Source organism: Cimex lectularius, unplaced genomic scaffold, assembly GCF_000648675.2.
Source record: "Cimex lectularius strain Harlan isolate CLEC.00 unplaced genomic scaffold, Clec_2.1 scaffold240, whole genome shotgun sequence".
NCBI lineage: Eukaryota > Metazoa > Arthropoda > Insecta > Hemiptera > Cimicidae > Cimex > Cimex lectularius.
The window spans coordinates 483,560-505,544 of NW_019392905.1; the positions used below are offsets into that span (position 1 = coordinate 483,560).

Below are 21,985 nucleotides of genomic sequence, written 5' to 3' on the forward strand. Positions count from 1 at the left end.
AGATTTAGTTTATAGAAATGATAAATGATGGAGTGAGTGTGGTGTTCAATCCTTTTCAAAAAGATAGTTCCTACTCACAGTAAGCTGCCCTGCAACGATCCGTATTTCGAGCCCTTTAGCTCATCATCAGGTTGAAGGACTTCTACAACCACGTCTCTTGACATGAGTGGCATAAGTGAACCTGCTGATACCCCCGGGCAGCGCGACGTTCCAACTAGCAGTTGTTTTTTTTGTTTTGTTTTTTTAATGGCGCTCAATTCGGACGTGCGATTCGCGTGGTTGTAGAAGTCCTTCAACCTGATGATGAGTTAAAGGGCTCGAAATCCGGATCGTTGCAGGGCAGCTTACTGTGAGTGGGAACTATCTTTTTTAAAAGGACTGAAGATTTAGTTTTGCCAATAACAATCCTCGAAAATGTTTTTTTACTTGATAACGTTTCCTCCAAATTAAAAACCGTTCGCACCGTTGAATTGAGAGTTAAGAATCCTTTTAAAAAGTATGCGTTGATAAGTATCTTACCATTTGAAATAGGTAAGCTCGTATTCATATCCCGCTATCCTGGAGAGTTAGATCAAAACTTTTTGGTTCATGAGAAACTAGATAAAAAATAAAAGTTTACCTGTCTCGAGTTTTCTCAAAAACGCCACGATAAAAAAATATAGGGAAGAACCGAAGTTAAACTAACTCTACGTAACGTACGATAAGTTATTGGCTAAAAAACATCTTGATAATATCCAGAAATTGTACTACTTTATACCAACCCAACATTATTTTTAAAAAATCTCCTCTTTAACTGTGAGTTTTTGAACAACTGTTTAGTAACCTAAAGATAGTTGGGTAAAGATCACAGTTATCTTTTTTTTAATTCAAACCAAATTGGAAAAATTCAGCAATGATTACTTGTGTCCGGATGTGAAAAGTTTCATGCTTTCTATTTTTTCTTCTCCTACACTAGCTCTCAATATGTGGATCAAGGACAGACGAAAAAATATTATTCCCCTTTTTCAATTAAAGAGTGAAAAACAAAACAAACATACATTTTTGTTTGTAAAACAGCCACCGCACAATAGAAACTATTCCTTATGTAGAATTTGTAATACAATAAGTAGAACATGAAATATTTTATAAGTATTGTTCTTTACAAAAAATATGAATTTTTTTGATAACCAAGAGTTTAAAGAGAGCGTATAAGGAGTATAGTAAGCAATTATACGTCCTAATTATTGAATCGGAATACACCGAATTGGGTAGCACATTACACAAATATAGAAAATATTTCTAACCAGAAAAATATCAAATGTAATTAGTAAGATTATCGCTCCAGAATTGTATTTGTTATTAAATAATTAACCGAGGTTAAATTATCATATACATGTTGCTAAATTCAATTTGATTAACCTACAGCAAATATTTACTTTAATATTGTCATGGCCATTTCGCTTTCCATCTAGCCAACTGATTGATGAACGACCTAATTTGGCTAAATTGATTGATCGATAGGAACAGATTAGTGATTTAATCACGACCTCGATATTCATGGGGTTGATTTCAATAATTCCAAATTCGTGCGGACCTTGTTAAGCCAACCTGACCACATCAGCGAAACTTGGGCGAATGGGATGATAATTAATTTGTATAATCATTTGCCCGTAATATCCACGTCGGGAACAATTTACCCTTTGCTGCCTAATATACTTGAGGAGAAAATTTATTTTGCTCACTTGATTTACAAAGGAAACGGTACAGGGTTAGGTTAGGTTCGCCAGATCGAATCAAGTAATTCTATATTTTACAATTAATTAAGGTTTTCAGTTGAGATAAAAAAGTCAATGGCCCGAGCGGGATTCGAAGTGTGGTTGAGATGGGAAGTTAGTGTCCGAGTGGATCGAGGTCACGATAGCTCAAGTGGTAGAGCAGCAGCGTATCAAGCCGAAGATCATGGGTTCGAATCCCGCTCATGCCATTGACTTTTTTATCTCAACTGAAAACCTTAATTAATTGTAAGATATTAGTTGGTCAAGCGGACCACGAAACTAGTGAATTTAATTCTATATTTTACTATTTTACAAAACAGTGTTAGGTCTAAAAACCACAGAGAAAATTGGAAAATGTGGTTTTAAAAATTAACGGATGTGGCAAAAAAAAAAAAAAAAAAAGCAGAGAACTTCCATGTTTCGTCCAAACTAATAATACAACTTTGGAACATTTTTTAAGACATTATCACTAATCATTTATATTATATTTTATGTCCATTTGTATTATTGTTGAATTAGGGTTTGCTTTGAAGCATTAAATATTCGGAAAATACTGAAAATTGTTCTTTTGTTACAAAAAATGCTAGCGTAAAAACGTGGAAATTGTGCCTTTTCTTTGCCCTAGCAGACTTTCAAGGGTCAAATAAATGGTAAGGTGTCAACTCCAGAAAAAGTCAGTTTATACAGTTCCGCTACATTATAAAAAAAATAATGACTCAGTCCAACGGTCGAGGTATACGCCCCCAGGACCATGGAAAACAAAAAGTTTCGGACAATGGAAGAAACGGATAATCCCGTATACAAATTCAACTGGGGTCCCCGTGCTAAAAGAGCCGGCTCACATTTCACACAGTGATTCAAATATGACCCAGTTTCGGAATGAAGAGCGGGTTCAAACAGAGTTAAAAGGGTGGGCGAATGTAAAGAATCTGTGATTAAATTGACTTACTCCCCAGGCAAAAAAGACAAATGTCTTCTTCTGGAGATAAAATGAATACATTTATTTCAACCAGATAAAACTCATATTTTCCAGGACAATTTCATATATGGCTCACTGTTTCTAACCGAAAAAAGACGCTTTGATTCGTCGACATAACCAACAGGCCTTAAATCAAGACGCTGACAACGTTCGAAACTCAAGTTGTATGCCATTGTTAGAAGCGATTCTGTCTTGATACTCTCCCTACTTTCGGCCTTCAAACAATCGCAAAGTTTTCAAGCCGGGGGGTCGGAATTTGCGTTTGATAAGATCCCAAAGTTTGAGCCGAATAAGAGCTCCAGTTAAGATATAGAGGTCGTAGGATCAACCGAAAGCCACTCGAGAAATTCGCACCCAAGGAATAAATTCTCAAAAAAATTACAGAATATTGAAAAAAGTTTATACTCGTTGGTATTCAAACTTTGAAAGTTGAAGTTACGAAAATAATCTTTTCGCCTGATATCGTAAACTTGTTTGTTTACGTATTACTAATTATATTTTATTGATTGTTTTTCCATTCTTGCTGAATGGTAATCAATTTTATTATGATCTGAAAGGTGGTTTGACGAGTTTTAAAGTAGAAGATTGAAAATAAATAAAGCTCCGGAAGGCAAACAAAAACCGCATTAACACTTTAATCGAAAATAATCCAACGGGTGCCCATTACGGCGAGGCAAAATCAAAAGCAAATCTAGTTTTCCATTAACGGGAAATTGACAGTTTTAAAATAAAGACCGGCTAAGAATGCTGATTCTGTATTATGGACAAGCCAAACAACATCAATACCTCATTTGAACGTAGTACTTTATCCAAAGATCATGATGTCCATTTGCAGATATTGAGAAGGTCGTGAGAAAGGGCAAAACAAATGCGCACTTCTGGAATGATGTTCAAAATAATCATTATGGCTGATGCTAAACTTGCATTGCAAGGTTTCCATCCATATCAAAACTTAATCATAATGGTAAAACATTCAAAATAATGAAGCCGTACACAAAATAACAACTCACTTCCATTTTAAAGAATAAAAGATGGTTTAATTTTAATTGGTCAAACTAGACGTAAATAATAAGTACTGAAGAAAAAATATAAATACAAAGTATTAAATGCATGGCAAAATGAGTAAATAGGTGTAAACTAAAAGTTAACTACAATATTTAGATGATAAAGTGAATTTGGCTCGAAGAGACGGAGAGACTAGGGGCATTGTACAGTACCACCCGCTCTATCCATGAAATGGAGTTGGAAAGCCCATCACTATTGTGACAGGAGCAATTCACTTGCGCAGATACTTTAAAACCGTGATTCAGATGAGGGTAGAAAGAGAAATGGATAGAAGAAGCGACACGGGACAGATTCTTCCAGACTAACTGACCTCTGGTTAGTTAACAGAAAAACAATTTTCCTTCCATAATGTAGGTGAACTATCAAACGGAGAGTGTAATATAGAGGTTGAGCCAGCTTAACCAAACGGTTTTTTTTATATCATTTCTAGGGCCAGTAAACAGAAGGGAAGCAAATATCATTTTGAGACAGTATTTAAAGGGTGGTTTCTAAGAATGCAGGTAAAGTGTTGTACGTCATATAAAAATGTAGTTCAGTTTCTCAAATACTTCATAGGAATCAAAACCATAAACTTGGGCACCATAACAGGAAATAGAGCAACAGATTGATTGTCCTTATATTTGAGAGGCAAGGGAACAACGGGCTGATAATGGAATTTCAACTATACTCTCTGCAATATGTGACAAGTAGAGATGAGTGGTTAATCATTTAATATTTTTAGCGAAAACACGTGAAAATAGATTTCTAACGAAAAAACATTACGGCAGTTTGTAAAATACTAANATATATATATATATAACGTACATAACTACACAAAATGTTTGTACTTTTAAATTTGAAAATAATTAATCGATGATAAACTGTACAACTACTAATCGGCTATCAACTTTTTAACGAATTTAAAAAAAACTTTTCCGTACTAAAATTTACACTATGTAAATTGTAAAATGTTGAAGGTAAATTTGAGTAAAATGTCGCATTTTTTACTCGAAAATATAGTTTTAAATATGTCAAAGTATTTCCCATTTTCATGTTACAGTTTACACAATAAATGCTGTTGTTTGTTTCAATTAGCCTTTGTCAGAAGGCAGGAAATATTAAGATTAAAGATAATGGGAATCTGCAAACTTTTATGGTAGATTGCTTTTGTAAAATTACTCCGGGAATTCTCTGGATAGCTTTGTAACATGCAATATATAAATTTATTCCTCACCTTCCACCTCTTTAGTAGCACACAAACAAAGTTTCAAATATAAATAAGAAAAATAATTTCTAGTTTAAATGTTAAGGTATAAAATAATGTCAACTCACTTCTTAGAGCGTCGTCCATTCCTTTGAGCCTTCCGATCATCGCGGCCATTTCCTCTTGGTACTTGACCTTTTCTTCGGCCAGTTTATCCTCGATGTCCCTCTTCATCTTTTTCTCTATTTCGATCTCTTTGGCCGCAAGGGCTTCTTCTAAAAGGTCGGACGCGGCGTTGTTTTGGAGGCGAAGCTGGTTCCTCATGTCTTTCTCGCATTCGGCCTTCATCGTCAACACCTGAACAGATAGAAAAGAGAAAAGAGTTACAAAACTGAGATGAAGTCGCAAAACAGTCCCTGGGACTGCCCACCAGGGGAAACACCGGACGCATGTTTGAAAATACTTTTCCCAAATCCGGAGTGGGCGAGGGTCACGAAACTAAAGTTGGCCGGCCAGAAAGGTTTTAACTGCTAACGCCAGCAAGCATATTCATTAAGCCTGGGGTCTTGACTCGCGAAAAACTTTTGAACTTCGTCACATAAATTGCCAAGTAAACATTTCTATTAAAAACCTTTTAAACTAACATAGATTCAGGGAAACAACCGAATATAAAATTAAGATATGAAATACGTGTGCATGCAAAGGCAAACGTGCAATTATAATAGGCATGCCATGGCTCATTTAAATGACGACTTGTAATAAAAGTCAAAAATAGCAAAACGATCTACAATAACTTACACATAGAAAAACTGCGCAATATCAACTTGTGACCTTTTTTCTTGAGATATGGAATGGTTATGAACCAGTAGTTTGACCATATTTTGATTTAGTAGTTTGACCATTCATCACTAACACATTGAAAAGCCGAAACGTATCGTCAGATCAAAACAGCGAGGGCAAACAAACCAAAATGATCAGAAACTACTGAGCCGTATCAAATTGGATAAAGTATTCTTAAACGCAAGGAAAACACAGCACACCCAGCTAAAATAGGTAGATGATTATTTTAGGTTTATCAACAACTTCTAACTTCTAACATTCTTGTAATTTGACTGATTCCGATCATATTGGTGTGCCCTTTGGTCAAACGCGTTTTGCTGCTTACATTTCATACTATCTCCTAGGTTTTTTTTATGTTTTAAATAAAGGTTTAATTGCAATTAAAAAGTGCTAAATTGAAATTTAAAAAGGGCCAAGTAAAAAATTTAAAATTAAAAAGGGTTCACAATTAATTACACAATTTTTTTTCGAAATAAAAAATTTGTGTCACAGACGGGATTCGAACCAACAACTTTCGGCTAGATACGCCGCTGCTCTACCACTTGATCTACCGTGACTTCGATCGCCCATGCCACAAACTTCTCATTTCGACTCCCCGTTTTATTCCAATTGTAAACAAATCACGGCATCATATAGAAAAGGAGTGGTGATTAGTGACCGTTAATCGATAATTATTCAGAAATCGTGAGATGCGATGTGGTGTGATGTAGATTTCAGAAAAACATTTTCTTTATCGTGCCAACGTTTCGATCTTTATTGAGCCCTGAAGATGATCTCAATAAAGATCGAAACGTTGGCGCGATAAAGAAAATGTTTTTCTGAAACCTAGATCACACCAGACCCCATCTCACGATTTCTAAATAAATAGAGAAAAGGGTTCAGTTAAATTAAAAGGGGATCAATTCGAATTAAAAATGGTTAATTTGACGGAAAAATCCTATAATTATCATATTTTAATGAACCTGTATTTCTTTCATGACAAATTGATAAATATAACTTAATGACAAAGTGTCTCCTAATTCTCCCTATTGGTATATTGGAAGTTATTAATCCATAACACGTCAAACCGAACAAAACAACGAGGATAAACAAACCACAATGATCGAAATAACCAAACCATGTCAATTCGGGTAAAGTTTTCATAAATGCAAGGACAACACAACACTTCTAACATCCCACTAAGCTATTAATTTACTTTGTGTGTGTGTGTGTGTGTGTGTGTGTGTGTGTGTGTGTGTGTGTGTGTGTGTGTGTGTGTGTGTGNGGTGGGTGTTTCAATAAAGAAATATTTTCAGGTTGCTAGTTGCTATGTCAAAATTTTAAATCAACCCTCGCATTTTCTTGTTCTTCGTGTTTACTAGTGAATATCTCCAATGAAAAACACTCGCGGTAAGTAGAAAATTAGGACAAAACGAATTTTCCGATTCCCATCGCCTTCGAGTAAAGGGTCGCATTGGAATGGGCCAATTTGAAAACAATTCAGACCAATGCACAGGAATCGATTTGATTTTGTATCAGTATTACAACGGACGACCCCGAGAGCTTTTTTCTCAAACTACGACCAATCGGAAAAATGAACCTCTCTTCCTTGCGGTACTGGAAAACGTTTAAAAAAATGCAATTAATATATAACGGTTTTGCTAATAGTAAAACAACAAATTTACAATCAAAGCTTTGGTAAAACGAATAACACTGCATCGAGTTTTAATTGTTCTCATTTGTCTTTGGGTAGGAAAGAATACGAGACACGTCATTTAACACTGTTTCGAAGGGTGACATGCACACGAGTTTTTGTACTGACAAATCGCATCTGGTTTGAACCGGAATTTCGGCCGAATGGTGGGTTGTACTAATCTAAAATCCGAATAAATTAATTCCACGCATAAAACTAAATTGCTTTCAGTAGTCGTAAAATACAGTCTAAGGTTTAATTGGTCAATCCGAACAACCACAAGCAGCTCTCAGTCGTAAAAACAATGCTGGCATCGGTACCATCAATTAATGTTAATAGTGATTATTCAACGCCAAAGATAACACAAATCTTTTATGTTTGATTATAAAAACATTACTCGTTAAGAAATAATATGGCACAGCCGTACACCAAAATCATCCGGTGACATCAGAGATTTTCAAGAAAAATTTAAATTCGTAAAAACAAGAATCAAGGATGTGTTGAAATTCAAAGAAATGGCAAAAACCAAGAAATAAAACACGGTTATCGTATATGTATTAACAGTTCGCCCTCAAGTTCCAGTGTACCCAAGAACTAATCCAATCCACTGACTAATGTCACAATAATAAACCAGAACTAAAGATAAAATCGAAACATATGCGACCGTCTACAACGTTCGATACTCTTCAAGAATGAAATAAACGAGGAGAGGACCATATAATTAAATCCTCTTCAATAAAATCCAACGAACCGTGCAGGTTTGATTATTCACAATGGGTACCAATCGAGAAGCCTTGTGCTTCCATCAGGACGTTTTTATTTGTTGTTCGATAAATATTCAAGGAAATGCGCGGTGTCGTTTTGGCATAAAGTTGTAAATAGTGTTAAACATTAAACTAGCGTACTTTTACACTATTTTTTACAATGGATTTGATCCAAAACAAACTGTTACTTGCAATATTTCCACACTGTTTATATAGTATATACAATTAAGTATCATTCACATAACTGATTATGTTAATGGATGGATATTGTAATTTGGGTTTTTCTTCTATAAATTTTTGTTGTAAACACCATCAAGCTTTTAAACTTTTTGTTTCTTTTTTACTTTTCTTTGATAATGGCAAAGTGAAGTTGGAAGAAAGTTATTGATGGAATTGATCTGTTCATTCTCAGAGAGTTCATACTAAAGGATTTCCATCCAATCCTTCCAAATCTTTCCTTTCTGTGATATCTTGCCCTTAACTGGTTAATGCATTTACATTTGATTTCCTCTTATCTTCTTAAATAAAGAATCCACTTGGCATTCTCTAGTTTCTTAATCAATGTAAAATATACATTGGACGTTTACAGGACATAACCATACAAAAATGCATTCTTTTCCCTTATTTTCGCAAAAAATCGTAATTAATTAAAAATATTAAAAGTAACCAGTATCAATTTTTGCCTTTTGCAACCTAAGATTTAAGAGTTCACTTTCAAAATAAATGTGTGGTGATTAGTGACCGTTAATCGATAATTATTCATAAATCGTGAGATACGGTCTGGTGTGATGTAGGTTTCAAAAAAACATTTTCTTTATCATGCCAACGTTTCGATCTTTATTGAGATCATCTTCAGGGCCTGGGATTTACAACCATTGTTTACATTTAACAAGTACATTTAGTATTTGGAAAAGTGAATTTATACAATGAAAAATATATTTTATATTTTCAATCAAAGTATTTCTACTCACTCAAAGTATTTGTCTTCTGTGTAATTGTGCCATTCTTGCGTGTCGTGTTGAGAGTGCCAGTGAGATTTTGCTGTTTTATGTTAATATACGTTGGATTTTGAAGGGGTGGGGAAGGAAGTCGGTATAGAAAAGACATTTTTGTATTTCTTTCACCTCAAAGAAGCCGACGCCTTGTACAAAAATGTCTTTTCTATATCGGCTTCCTTCCTCACCCCTTCAAAATCAAACGTATATTAACATAAAACAGCAAAATCTCACTTGGCACTCTCAACACGACACGCAAGAATGGCACAATTTCACAGAAGACAAACACTTTGAGTGAGTAGAAATACTTTGATTGAATATAAAAAATATATTTTGCATTGTATAAATTCACTTTTCCACATCCTAAATGTATTTGTTAAATGTAAACAATGTTTGTAAATCCCAGGCCCTGAAGATGATCTCAATAAAGATCGAAACGTTGGCACGATAAAGAAAATGTTTTTCTGAAACCTACATCACACCAGACCGCATCTCACGATTTATGAATAATTTTCAAAATAAAGTGCTGTAAAGAAAGATACATAAATAAAACTTTAACTTGTTGTTCCTCAAGGTGCTATCCTTGGACCCATTCTGTTAAATATACTTTAACACAATAAACCTCCTCACCCAACGAATGTCCCAATGACTTTTTATGCTGATGATATCGCTTTCTACACTTCCTATTGGAAAATAGATAACATCGAACAGGTTAAATAATGCAATACCCTGCATAGGAAGTTTCTGAAAAGTTGGAAAATTATAATAAAATGAAAGCAATCGTTCTTAGCAACTGTAGACCGTCACTGTACAAAAAATTCAAATTAAATACGTGACTGTTGACGTCCAAGTGTGTCAAATATTTTAGGAATAATGGACTGTAAGCTCACTTTTTCTCATAATATAAATGACAGAGGAAAAAGTACAAAGCGGCTAGCCGCGTATTTTTTCCTCCCCTTTTTCATCAGTCCTGTTTTTCACCAACTATTGGTCAGGCTCCTAGAGTCTCACACGCAGGACTAATATTGCAAGATTGCAGGTTGTACAGAACAAGTTTCTGAAACTTATGACAGATACAAGCATTGGAACTAAACACCGCTACAAACATGTCAACGATGCTACAATACATCAAAGATGTAATCATTAAATATTTTAAGCAACGCTAGGCTAGCACAAGCTCAATATTCTGCCAAATAAGTAATTATAGTTTGGGTGATCATTAGTTATGCAGAAGAATAAAGAACATCCTCCTATAGTTTGACCATGATAGCTGGGGTTTTTCGTCTAATCTTTTCCTCAATAGCAAAATAATGAAAAACTTTGCTGTAATGATGTTATTAATTAAAATTAATTAAGGTTTTTAGTTGAGATAAAAAAGTCCATGGCACGAGCGGGATTCGAACCCACGATCTTCGGCTAGATACGCCGCTGCTCTCCCACTTGAGCTATCATGGCCTCAATCCACTCAGGCACTAACTTCACATCTCAACCCCACCTTTTTGAATTTTCCCTCCTTATTGCCATTTTTCAAATGTCGTGTAATCGGATTGGATTCTCGACGACAAATGAAATGGCCACGGAGAGCTTTAGTGAAGTATACTTCATTTTTAAATCATTAAATTCACTAATTTCGTGGTCCACTTGACCAATTAATACATTACAATTAATTAAGGTTTTTAGTTGAGATAAAAAAGTCAATGGTACGAGCGGGATTCGAACCCACGATCTTCGGCTAGATACACCGCTGCTCTACCACTTGAGCTATCGATTAAAAAGAGGGAAAACTCAAAAGGTGGGGTTGAGATAGGAATTGGTGTCCGAGTGGATCGAGGTCACGATAGCTCAAGTGGTAGAACAGCGGCGTATCTAGCTGAAGATCGTGGGTTCGAATCCCGCTCATGCCATTGACTTTTTTATCACAACTAAAAACCTTAATTAATTGTAATATATTAATTGGTCAAGCGGACCACAAAATTAGTGAATTTAATATTATTTAAGTACATATTTAAAATAGGAGGTAAATCAAAATATATTACTAATGCATTTATCTCCATGTTCAATTTTACATTTTTTAATTTCAAATTACTCAAACCAATCTAGTTGCTGAACCTATGTAACCTTTGTTGAAACTGTTGTATTTAAATTTAAATTGTGTTTTGTTTCTTTTAGATGGTCCTTAAATTCGGAAAATTTGTTGGATTTAAGTAAGTGTTCTTTAACTCTAGCTTTAATTTCTCTACCACTTTATATATTTTTATATCATTACAATTAAGTTGGTAACCCTGCTTTTTGACAAGTTGTCAACCTTGTCTTTAGGTTTTGAGAGGATGTTTCCATGTGAACACCTCTAAAAGCTGTTCTAAAACCATCTTGTTTAAGAATTTTACATACTTTTTTTCTGATAATTCACCAATGTATGGCAAACAACGGAATCCTAATGATTCATTTTTGGTAGGGTGGCTGAGTCCAATTGTTGCTTCTTTTATAGTAATTTTTTTTATTCTTTTAACTAGCAACCTATCAATAAATATTTCTTGATATCCATTAACTTAATTGTAACTTAACTGTAATGATTGTGACATTAAATATATAGGACAAAGCAGTAGAGAAATTAAAACGAGATTAATAAATGATCAAAATTGAGCAGCCTTAAAAGAGAACATAATTTTTTTTTTAATTACAATAAGGATGCAGTCAATATTTACTGCTTTACTCACTCTCTTTTGGTATTCCTGGCAGATTTTCCGTTTTTCTTTCTCCAATTCGACCTCAATTGCCGCGTCGATGGCCTCGGGATCGCCAAGTTTACTCTTTTCCAGGGCCGATTTTAGCTTCAATTGGCTAACAGTCTACAAAGGTGGATGTAAATATTAAAAAGAAAAACCATTTACACAACAAACAGTGATTCGATAGATACTAACATCGAGTTTGTTCAATTCCTTCTGGTAGTAAAGGATGTTTTGATAGGCATACAGTATGAACAGATCAAATTCACCTCCACTCAGTTTCATGTTTCTATCCATTATACAGACATTGGGGAATAAAGTCTCAAGCTCGTCCTAGCATCAAAAAAGAAAATTATTTTTAAAAAACTGCATTAATTATGACAGTTAGCATAATTTTTTTAATCTACAGAAATTGTACAATATAAATGATGAGTGAAAAAATCTAATTTGTAATATATTATGTACAAAAAATCCTTTAAATTGAAATAATCATTAATTCGTTTTCCTAAATAAAAATAAACTAAATAAACATACAGCAAAATGCGATCGTGCTTGGTAAACTTTCTTCCAGTAAGCATCTGAAACTGTGGCAGAATTTTTCTCCTTTTCATAATTTGACTTCGCCAATTCAATTTGAGCTGAGACTCTGTCCATGTTTTTCTTTGCTTTGGTCCGCATTTCAGCCCCACCAGGTAAATCCGGGTCATCAATGCGTTTCTTCAAAGTGTTAATGTTTTTCCTAAAATATAAAATATTAAGAGTTTACGATTTGATTTGTTTAAAAATATGGAATACTCACATAGCTTTTTTAGCAGCTTCTTCTGCTTCTTTAACAGCTTTTTCCCTGTCCTGGCCCTTTTGCTTTAACGCTTTCCAAACTTTAGGATCATTTTTGTCTACCGATTCCTCCACAACTTTAACGACCTCTTCGATGTGATCTGAAGAAATCAGTTTACAATTAATCATACAAATTTATTATTTTATAAATAATCCTGAAATAAATGTATACCTCGGAAAAAACAAATAGCATTTCCATAAGCTTCAACAGCTTCTGAAGCTGCTATGTTTGTCATGGCTTCAAGTTCAACAAGACTTTTTGGGTCAATATCTCCCCTGGCTTCCTTCGATCTACTTCTACCAGGATCTGAAAAATTTAAGATACTTTTATAATAAAAAGCCAAAAAGAAACTAATGTATGCAATTCAAAATTTGGATTAAAAATATAAATAAAACGGTACTACACACCGGTTGAAATTTCTTCATCTTTTCCCACAATCTTTGAAGTTCTTTTTTCATCAAATTTTTTCTCTTTTTCCTCACTTGTATTGGCAACAAAAGCTGATGAGGGAGCTGTAAATAATTATTATTACTCGAAACGGTTTTAAAAATATTTTTTTAAAATAATCCCAGGTAATTCGGAAGACTTACGTATATATTTTTTCTTTTTTTTCTCTCCGTCATCTTTCTTATCAGCTATTGCAGCAGGGATTTTTTTCTCTTCCTGAGTCTTGGAGCCAATTAGCTGAGCCAAATCTCTGATGACTCTGATAACAAGACAAACGATTAAAATTAAAATTTATAAACAATATACACAAATTTTGTTTTCTTACTCGTCTTTCAATGCAATGAAGCGTTGAACTGCGTAATCAACATGTGTCGTTTCCTCGGCCATGATAAATTTTATGAATTCATCAAAACCGGGAACGTTTTGTTTCAGCCATTGTCGAAATTCATCGTCATATTTAGCATAAGCTATTACGACTCCAGTACCAAGAACAATGCTCCCCAATGTGTAATAAAATGCTCTCCCAGACCCACTAAATAAATTACATGAATATCAGATTTCTTATTGTACAATGTTACTTTATAATCATATATAATAATGCTATCTAATGAACTCACTCCTTTGGACATTCTTTCATCCCAGGTTCTTTTGATCTCATATGTGACGATGTTCTGTAAAACCTAAGTGTACCAACATTTTGTTGTAGTTGTACCTGTTGTAGCTGAAAAATAATTGTAAAAATATGATTCAACAAAATGAATTTACTAAATTTTATCTAAGCATTAAATATTATTATAAAGTTTTATTTTTAACATGAATGTTTTTGGACTCGATATATAAATATTTTTGCATAATCATTTTCATATCAACGATTTCCCGTTACCAGAAGATATACATGAGATAGGTTACATTAGGCAAATAGGTTAATTTATGTAGGGTAAGGGATGGGTAAGATTATGTTATGAAGGGTTTAGGGATGGGTGAGATTAGGTAAGGTAGGATTAATATTAGGGACAAAGAAATTAGCATAATTACGGTTAGTGTTATGGTTTGGGGTGGGTAAGATTAGGTTAGGTAGGGTTAGTTACATAGCCATATATCCATGATACAATTTTTTTCCGTTAAGCAGAAAAAATAAGCAAGTACAAAGCATTTTGTTTCTCTTCAAGGCAAATTTGTAAAGTATGTAATTTAAATAGGAATTTTTGTAATTTCTAAGTACAAGGACGGGTGAGATGAGGTTAAGTAGGGTTAAGGTTAGGGACATATGAGATTAGGTTAGGTAGGGTTAGTGTTATGGTTTGGAATGGGTAAGATTAGGTTAGGTAGGGTTGGTTACATAGTTATTTATCATTACATTTTTGTATATTAAGCAAAGAAAATATACAAGTACAAAGCATTTTATTTCTGTTCAAGGCAAATTTGTAAATATTCTATTTACAAGGACAGGTGAGATGAGGTTAAGAGGATTAAGGTTAGAGACATATGAGATTAGGTTAGGTAGAGTTAGTGTTATGGTTTGGAATGGGTAAGATTAGGTTAGGTAGGGTTGGTTACATAATTATTTATCATTACATTCTTGTATATTAAGCAAAGTAAATATGCAAGTACAAAGCATTTTATTTCTGTTCAAGGAAATTTGTAAATATTCTATGTACAAGGACTGTACAATGTGACCATAGAAGAACTACAACCACTGAAACCGGGCCTATTAATCAAGTTTCTTGATGAAATAGGACTCACCGATGTGCTTTAGGCAGAGCACAGGAGATACAATAGCTCTTAAAGGGCGCAGTATACCATACCCTGAAATATTACATCTACATCTACATGTGCAAGGACAGGTGAGATGAGGTTAAGGAGGATTAAGGTTAGGGACATATGAGATTAGGTTAGGTAGGGTTAGTGTTATCATGATCTGCCTGTAAAAAGCCCTACATCAGAAAAGTTAATAGAAAAAAGAGAGGTAAATTTGCAAAATTGTATATTTTTTGGGACAGTGTAATTTTTAGCGATGAGTCAAAATTTAATGTTTTCTGTTCTGATGAGAATGATAGTGTGGCAAAAACATGCCACTATGAAAATATAAAACATGTGTGTGATGGTGAAACATAGCAGGAGAAGGATAATGGGCATCATCAGGGGTTAGTAATTAAAAATTATTGAGTAGATAATGAACCAATATGTTCATATAGACATCCTTACTGAAAATTTAAAGCTCAGTGCCCAGAAACTTGTACTTCTTGCTAATTTCATTTTTCAATAAAATAATGGCATGAAATGTCAAGCAAAGAAAATGAAGGGGTAGTTATTGTACAATACTCCCTGCCACCTAAAACCACCCCCACAATTACCAGATCTAAACCACATTGAACATTCATGAAGAAATGAAGAGAAAATTGAAAACTTGCAGCATAAAAAATGAACATCACCTGACTGAAGCTGTCAAAGAAGAAAATGAGTCCGTGAATTGCTCAAAAATAAAGGGGCCCTGCTGATTATTAATTTTACATACATACATAATTTTGTTGTAAGTTTAACATTTTATGCATACTTTTTTGTTATGAGTTTTGTTAATGGAGCCGAGATTTGTATGCAATTGTATATTCTTTTTACTAACACTGATGACCATGGTGATCAGATATTTATCCGAATCATACCTCCATGGTATAGTGGTTCAAATTGCATTCTGCATATTTTGCATATTTGAAGAACATTGCACAAAGGTGCATATTCAAAAATATCACAAATTTGAAACATTTTTGATACTGAGAAAAATAAAAATAAATAAATAATCAACTAAGAACAAGAGAGGAAGACAAGAGCCTCAAATTGCATTCAGATTTCAATTAACTTGCCAGGAACGAGGGTGTACACAAACTGATAAAATTCTTTTGAAATAATTGGCATTTTTTCAGGCCCTTATTTCCAAAACTCTAGGCCCAATTTTTGCCTTTCCTGAAAAAGTGTTGTTTTTTAAATAGACCGGTTGTAGAAGAAATAGGTGCCTCTTTTGACATACAAACATAGTCAGTACTCATTGATATCTTCAATCTAGTAAACCTAAAAATGTCAAAAGTGGGAACATCAACATCTTCTAAAATAGCAGGCTGCATTTTTCCTTTCAAAGAAAAACAGAATCCCCAGAGATGTAAATTATATTACAAAATAAATCGAAAAACATTCTTGGCAAAAATTCAGATTGACTAAGCGGGGTAAATTAATGAAATCTTAAATAGAAACAATTAAATTTACAGGGAACCAATGATCCAATCATTTTAAGTTCCTATACGCATGCAGCCTTCACCTCTTTTGATGTCAGAAAGTGTTTTTTCTATGTACAAATATTTTTTGAGTGATAAAAGCTGTAGTTTTATAGAAACTAACATTGCAATGTATATCTTCAATTTAATTAAGATCATGATATTAATTAAACTTGATCATTTATTTTGTATAATACTTTAAATGATATGATTTTTTTTCGACCGAAATGCTTCAATTATATTTCCTATCAAAATGAATATGTACTAGACCAAAAATAATATGTCTAGGTTAAAAAAGATAAATTAATTATTAGTGTCTACACCATTCAACCTGTGTATTTTATTATTTTAGTGCAAATTATGTGGCATATATAAGGGTTATTAATGCATATAACTTCACTAATTTCGTGGTCGGCTTGACCAATTAATATATTACAATTAATTAAGGTTTTTAGTTGAGATAAAAAAGTCAATGGCATGAGTGGGATTCGAACCCACTATCTTCAGCTTGATACGCAGCTGCTCTACCAATTGAGCTATCGTGACCTCATAGATACCTAGTGGTAGAGCAGCGACGTATCAAGCCAAAGATCGTGGGTTCGAATCCCGCTCGTGCCATTGACTTTTTTATCTCAGCTAAAAACCTTAATTAATTGTAATGCATATAACATTGCATATTTGAGGATTTTTATTGGATACAAATCCGGGATCTAATTGTTATTATTTATGCTTTAGAGACAATTTAAAAAAAAAGGTTTTGCATGTAAATTCGATATAAATATATTGTTTAATATTATGTAAAAATTATTTTTATTCATTTATGCTTTAGCGGTCAATTGATCAAGTTACATCTTTCAAATAATTATTCTTTCCATGCAATGTCTTGGTTGAGATATAATATATATATTTAAACAACTCATGTACTGAAACTGTAAACACACTTTTTTTTACTAACTGTAGATTAATAACATTTACATTATTCCATATTTTGATAATTGTAATTGTTCGTTTAAACAAAAAATATGCAACCCCTTTGTCACAAGGGCAATAAGGGCAAAAACCAGGCAGAGAAAAATAAACTAATTTCGATAATAAAAATAAAGACATAAGTGCAGATAAATAAACAATTTTCTATTGCAATGCTTTTGTTTGTTTAAACAAACATATAATAAAGTTGAGACACATGAACAATACCAAAGTAAAAAAGTAATTGGAGCTAAATAATCAACATTCTACCTATTTGTGTGGTGATTAGGGCACTCTCAACACGACACACAAGAATGGCACAATTACACAGAAGACAAACAATTTGAGCCCTGAAGATGATCTCAATAAAGATCGAAACGTTGGCACGATAAAGAAAATGTTTTTCTGAAACCTACATCACACCAGTCTGCATCTCACGATTTCTTAATCATTATTCTATCTATTTTTTTAGCTGTTTACAAAACATGACATAAAGTTGTATAAAGTGTGCGACCCGTTTTACAGTCACATGTACAACTAAGGCAAAAGCCAGATAGAGAAAAATGTACTAATACAATATAAAATATGCAATATCTTCATAATAAAAATGTAAAAGGAGCTAAATAATCAATAATCTATCATTTTCTTAAATTAACCACATTGGTGAAAAAAAATTTATATGTTATTTATTTGTTATCAAGGATTTATAAACATCTACATATGTACCTAAAAAAAAATTGTAAATTACCTCAGCCCTGGAGTTGTTTTCAAATTAAACGAAAGCTTGGTATGAAGTTGGGAGTTTCTATGTTTCAGTGACCTAATACCTGATCATCCGCACACAATATTCTATTGTATTGCTATTGCTTGGTTATACAAAAAATATGAGAAAGTTTGTATAAAGTGTGCGACCCCTTTTACAGTCGCACGTACAACTAAGGCAAAAGCGAGGTAGAGAAAATGAACTGATACAATAAAACTATGTACTATCTAGCTAAAAAACTAGCAATATATATAAAAAGTAAGTGGACGTAAATGATCAATATTATCAATATTCTATCGTATTGCAAAGTTATGACAGTTTGTAGAAAAAATATAAGAAAGTTAGTATAAAGTGTGCGACCCCTTTGACAGTCGCACGTACAACTAAGGCAAAAGCCAGGTAGAGAAAAATGTAACAATATATATATAATATCTCAACCAATACCTTTCATAAATATTAATTAATTGAAAAAGTTAATTGTTCAATCAGACCACGAACTGTAACGAATATATAAAATAAAAACTTTGCAACATTTTGATTTAAAAAAACTAAAAAAGTAAATGGAGCTAAATAATCAATAATTCATCAAATTTCTATTGCTTGTTTATACAGAAAATATGAGAAAGTTTATATAAAGTGTGCGACCCCTTTGACAGTCCAACGTACAACTAAGGCAAAAGCTAGGTAGAGAAAATGAACCGATACAATAAAAACTGCAATATCTTCATAATAAAAATATAAAAAGTGGAGCTAAATGACCAATATTATCAATATTCTATCATATTGCAAGCTTTTGATAGTTTGTACAAAAAAAGATGACAAAGTTTGTATGTAGTGGGTGACCCCTTTGACAGTCACACGTACAACTAAAGAAAAAACCGGATAGAGAAAAATGTAATAATGTATATATAATATCTCAACCAATACCTTTCATAAATATTAATTAATTGAAAAAAGTTAATTGGTCAATCGGACCACGAACTGTAACGAATATATAAAATAAAAACTTTGCAACATTTTGATAATAAAAATTTCAAAAATAAATGGAGCTAAATAATCAATAATTCATCGTATTTCTATTGCGTTTATACAAAAAATAAGAGAAAGTTTGTATAAAGTGTGCGACCCCATTGACAGACAAGTCTACAACCAAGACAAAAGCCCGATAGAAAAATATACTTAGTTGCAATTAACATGCTTATATATGATATATCAACAATAGAGATTTATTATTATTATTATATACGACCACTATCGTTTCTAGGAAAAAAATATAAATTGGGCCAGTGTGAATCAATTGACATGTTTTTAAAGGAAATTTTAAAAACTTGTTAAATGATTGGTCGCAAACGTCAAAATGTTTTTTAAAACTATTTTATTATGATTTTTAGTCAAAAGGGGGTAGTTTTTAGTATGAAAAAAACACTGGTTGGGAATGATAAGAGATAACGTGGACGAAACCGGGATCATAACCTGTACCAAACAAAACAATAAATTTATGATTTTCCAGCCGTTTGAAAACGGCCAAAAATCGGCCCCGGCGGCAAAATCGCCCGCGGCGAAAAGTCGTTCCGTCCGGAAAACGAGCCAGGTCAAAAAGAATCAACTTTGCCGCCGGTCTAAATTTAGAAAATCGAAAATAAAAATAATCAGGTTTTTTTCGTAATTTCGCCGGGGTCGGTTTTGAAAAGGTAAAAATGCCCCTTACTCACCTTCCTGGCCAGGCTAAATGGTATTTTTGCCGTGTGCCTGAACATCCTCGGACCTACGATCGGCCCCAAAGAAGGCGAAGGCGTGTAAAGCCGTGGACGAACCAATCGAAACATCTGTGAATAACTAACAGTGCTCCATCGAAAGGAACCTTCAATTCATTTTACACGAGCGTGTCAGCCTTCTCGTTAGCCGCCTTTTTACGATTTTTCCAAAGCCGACGCTTGCCCCTTCCACCTATGCCGTTTCGCTCATGATCCTGGTCGATCCCTGATATGATTTATTTGGAACTTTACATTCGTTTTGGACTTTCTGAAAGGGTTCTGACGAACTGACGTGAAATTTCAACTGGAAATTAATTTGACAAATCAACTGATTTGTACAATTTTCTACTTTGAAAATTTATAAATTGGGAAAATTGGAACATATTGTCAATGAAAATATTCCAAAAAAATAAGAAATTTTCAACTTCTAAATTCAAACAAATTATCACAAAAAGAAAATTATTTTTATTTTTTAAGTTATCTTTCTTCTAAAATTGTTGACTAAAGTCGTTGGTGTTATTTTCGACAACAAATTAAACTTTACTGTCTGCAATGACCATATTAATTACTGCCCTAATCCCCAATAGTTGCTTTACCCAAGAAACCCATTCTTGCTAGTGACTGCCACCCTATTAGTATTCTTCCTTCATTATCAAAAGCATTTGAGATTTTATTTAACCAAATATCTTTTGATTATGTCCATCATGATTTTGTGTACTTGCATTGTACTCTACAATAAGACGATGGGTTGGAAATAAATTATCTTTTCCACTACAGGTATTTATCTTGTTGGTGGTCAAGTGGTTTGACGATTTTTACATAGCAGTCTGTCAAAAATGGGTTACTTGAACTACCCGCCAAGTACATAGTCATTCAGACATCCACTTTTTAATTTATTACAATGTAAATAACAGACAAACCACTTTATATAAAAAAGTCACTGAAGATGGTCTATATTAGACCGAAACGTGTCTAACAAAATAAATGCCTATTATGAAAAAAAAAAATTTCTAACCCATCATCTTAAACAAATATCCTGGCAGAAGTGGCAGGAAGAATGGAAAGAAATGAAGGACAATAAAAATAAAACCAGATGTTGCCCCCGAGGCTCTTCAGCGCGCGACTCAAGGCTCGAAGAGACTGTTCTGACACGACTGAGAGTAGGGCATAGTACACTTACCCATGGGTACCTTATACGCAGAGAACCAGCTCCATTATGCGATTGCTGCAGTGAATTGGTTACAGCATAACGTCTCTTGACTAATTGCCTAAAATACAACAAAGAAGATATAATCTCCAAGCCAATTAGCAGCATTCTTGTGGAAGAATATAGAGTGCAAGATGATGAAAAAATGGAATAGGACAAAAAAATAAATAACGAATAAAAATAAAAATAAAATGGGATAAAAAATGGCAATATTAAAACGAGCAATAATTAACCAATAGTTGTTGTCCTGACAATATATAACAGATCATTTCATAGCAGATAGCTGGGTTGCAGGCTCAGTGGGTTTTGATATCCACTCCTGGGGATCAGCACTACGACCCCTTATCTGGGAGGCATGTGGATGATAGCAGTGGCGTGCACATCCCTCTGAAAGATCGGCTGCTCTAGGATAAATAAAATGCAATGTTGAATGCAGGTGGTATTACCTGGTGGGTGGTTCCCCTCAACTCGGCCTTATTCGCCTGCCCAGTCCGTAGTTCAGCACGTCTAAAGTGATCAAGACAAAACATGATCCTATGATATATCCCCAAGGTTGTATTCTTGGACCCTTACTCTTTTACATTTCCTAAATGATCTTCCATTCTTCATTTTTCCAAATTTCATCTATATGTTGATGACACTCAACTTTATATTCAATGTCCTGCAAGCAACATCTCTGAAGCAAACAATCAGTCATATAATAACCACATTCTTTTAAATCCAAACAAATTCCAGTCCTTATTTAATTTCCAAAAAAAAAATTTATATC

At 33.6% G+C, this 21,985-nt stretch overlaps 1 protein-coding gene across 1 annotated transcript in view; it reads right to left on the reverse strand.

Annotated features, from left to right (window-relative positions):
- Positions 1-20,387, reverse strand: part of LOC106662555 (MICOS complex subunit Mic60) — a 50,169-nt gene extending 29,782 nt beyond the window's left edge. The window contains exons 1-11 of the mRNA XM_014386735.2: positions 19,968-20,387; positions 13,881-13,984; positions 13,589-13,795; positions 13,407-13,522; positions 13,224-13,328; positions 12,988-13,122; positions 12,778-12,916; positions 12,513-12,717; positions 12,174-12,311; positions 11,970-12,101; positions 5,110-5,338 (exon numbers count right to left, since the gene is read on the reverse strand). Coding sequence (XP_014242221.1) covers positions 5,110-5,338; positions 11,970-12,101; positions 12,174-12,311; positions 12,513-12,717; positions 12,778-12,916; positions 12,988-13,122; positions 13,224-13,328; positions 13,407-13,522; positions 13,589-13,795; positions 13,881-13,984; positions 19,968-20,081 — 1,624 coding nt within the window. The 5' untranslated portion in view covers positions 20,082-20,387. The remainder of the gene's footprint in view (positions 1-5,109; positions 5,339-11,969; positions 12,102-12,173; positions 12,312-12,512; positions 12,718-12,777; positions 12,917-12,987; positions 13,123-13,223; positions 13,329-13,406; positions 13,523-13,588; positions 13,796-13,880; positions 13,985-19,967) is intronic.
- Positions 20,388-21,985: the final 1,598 nt, after the last annotated feature.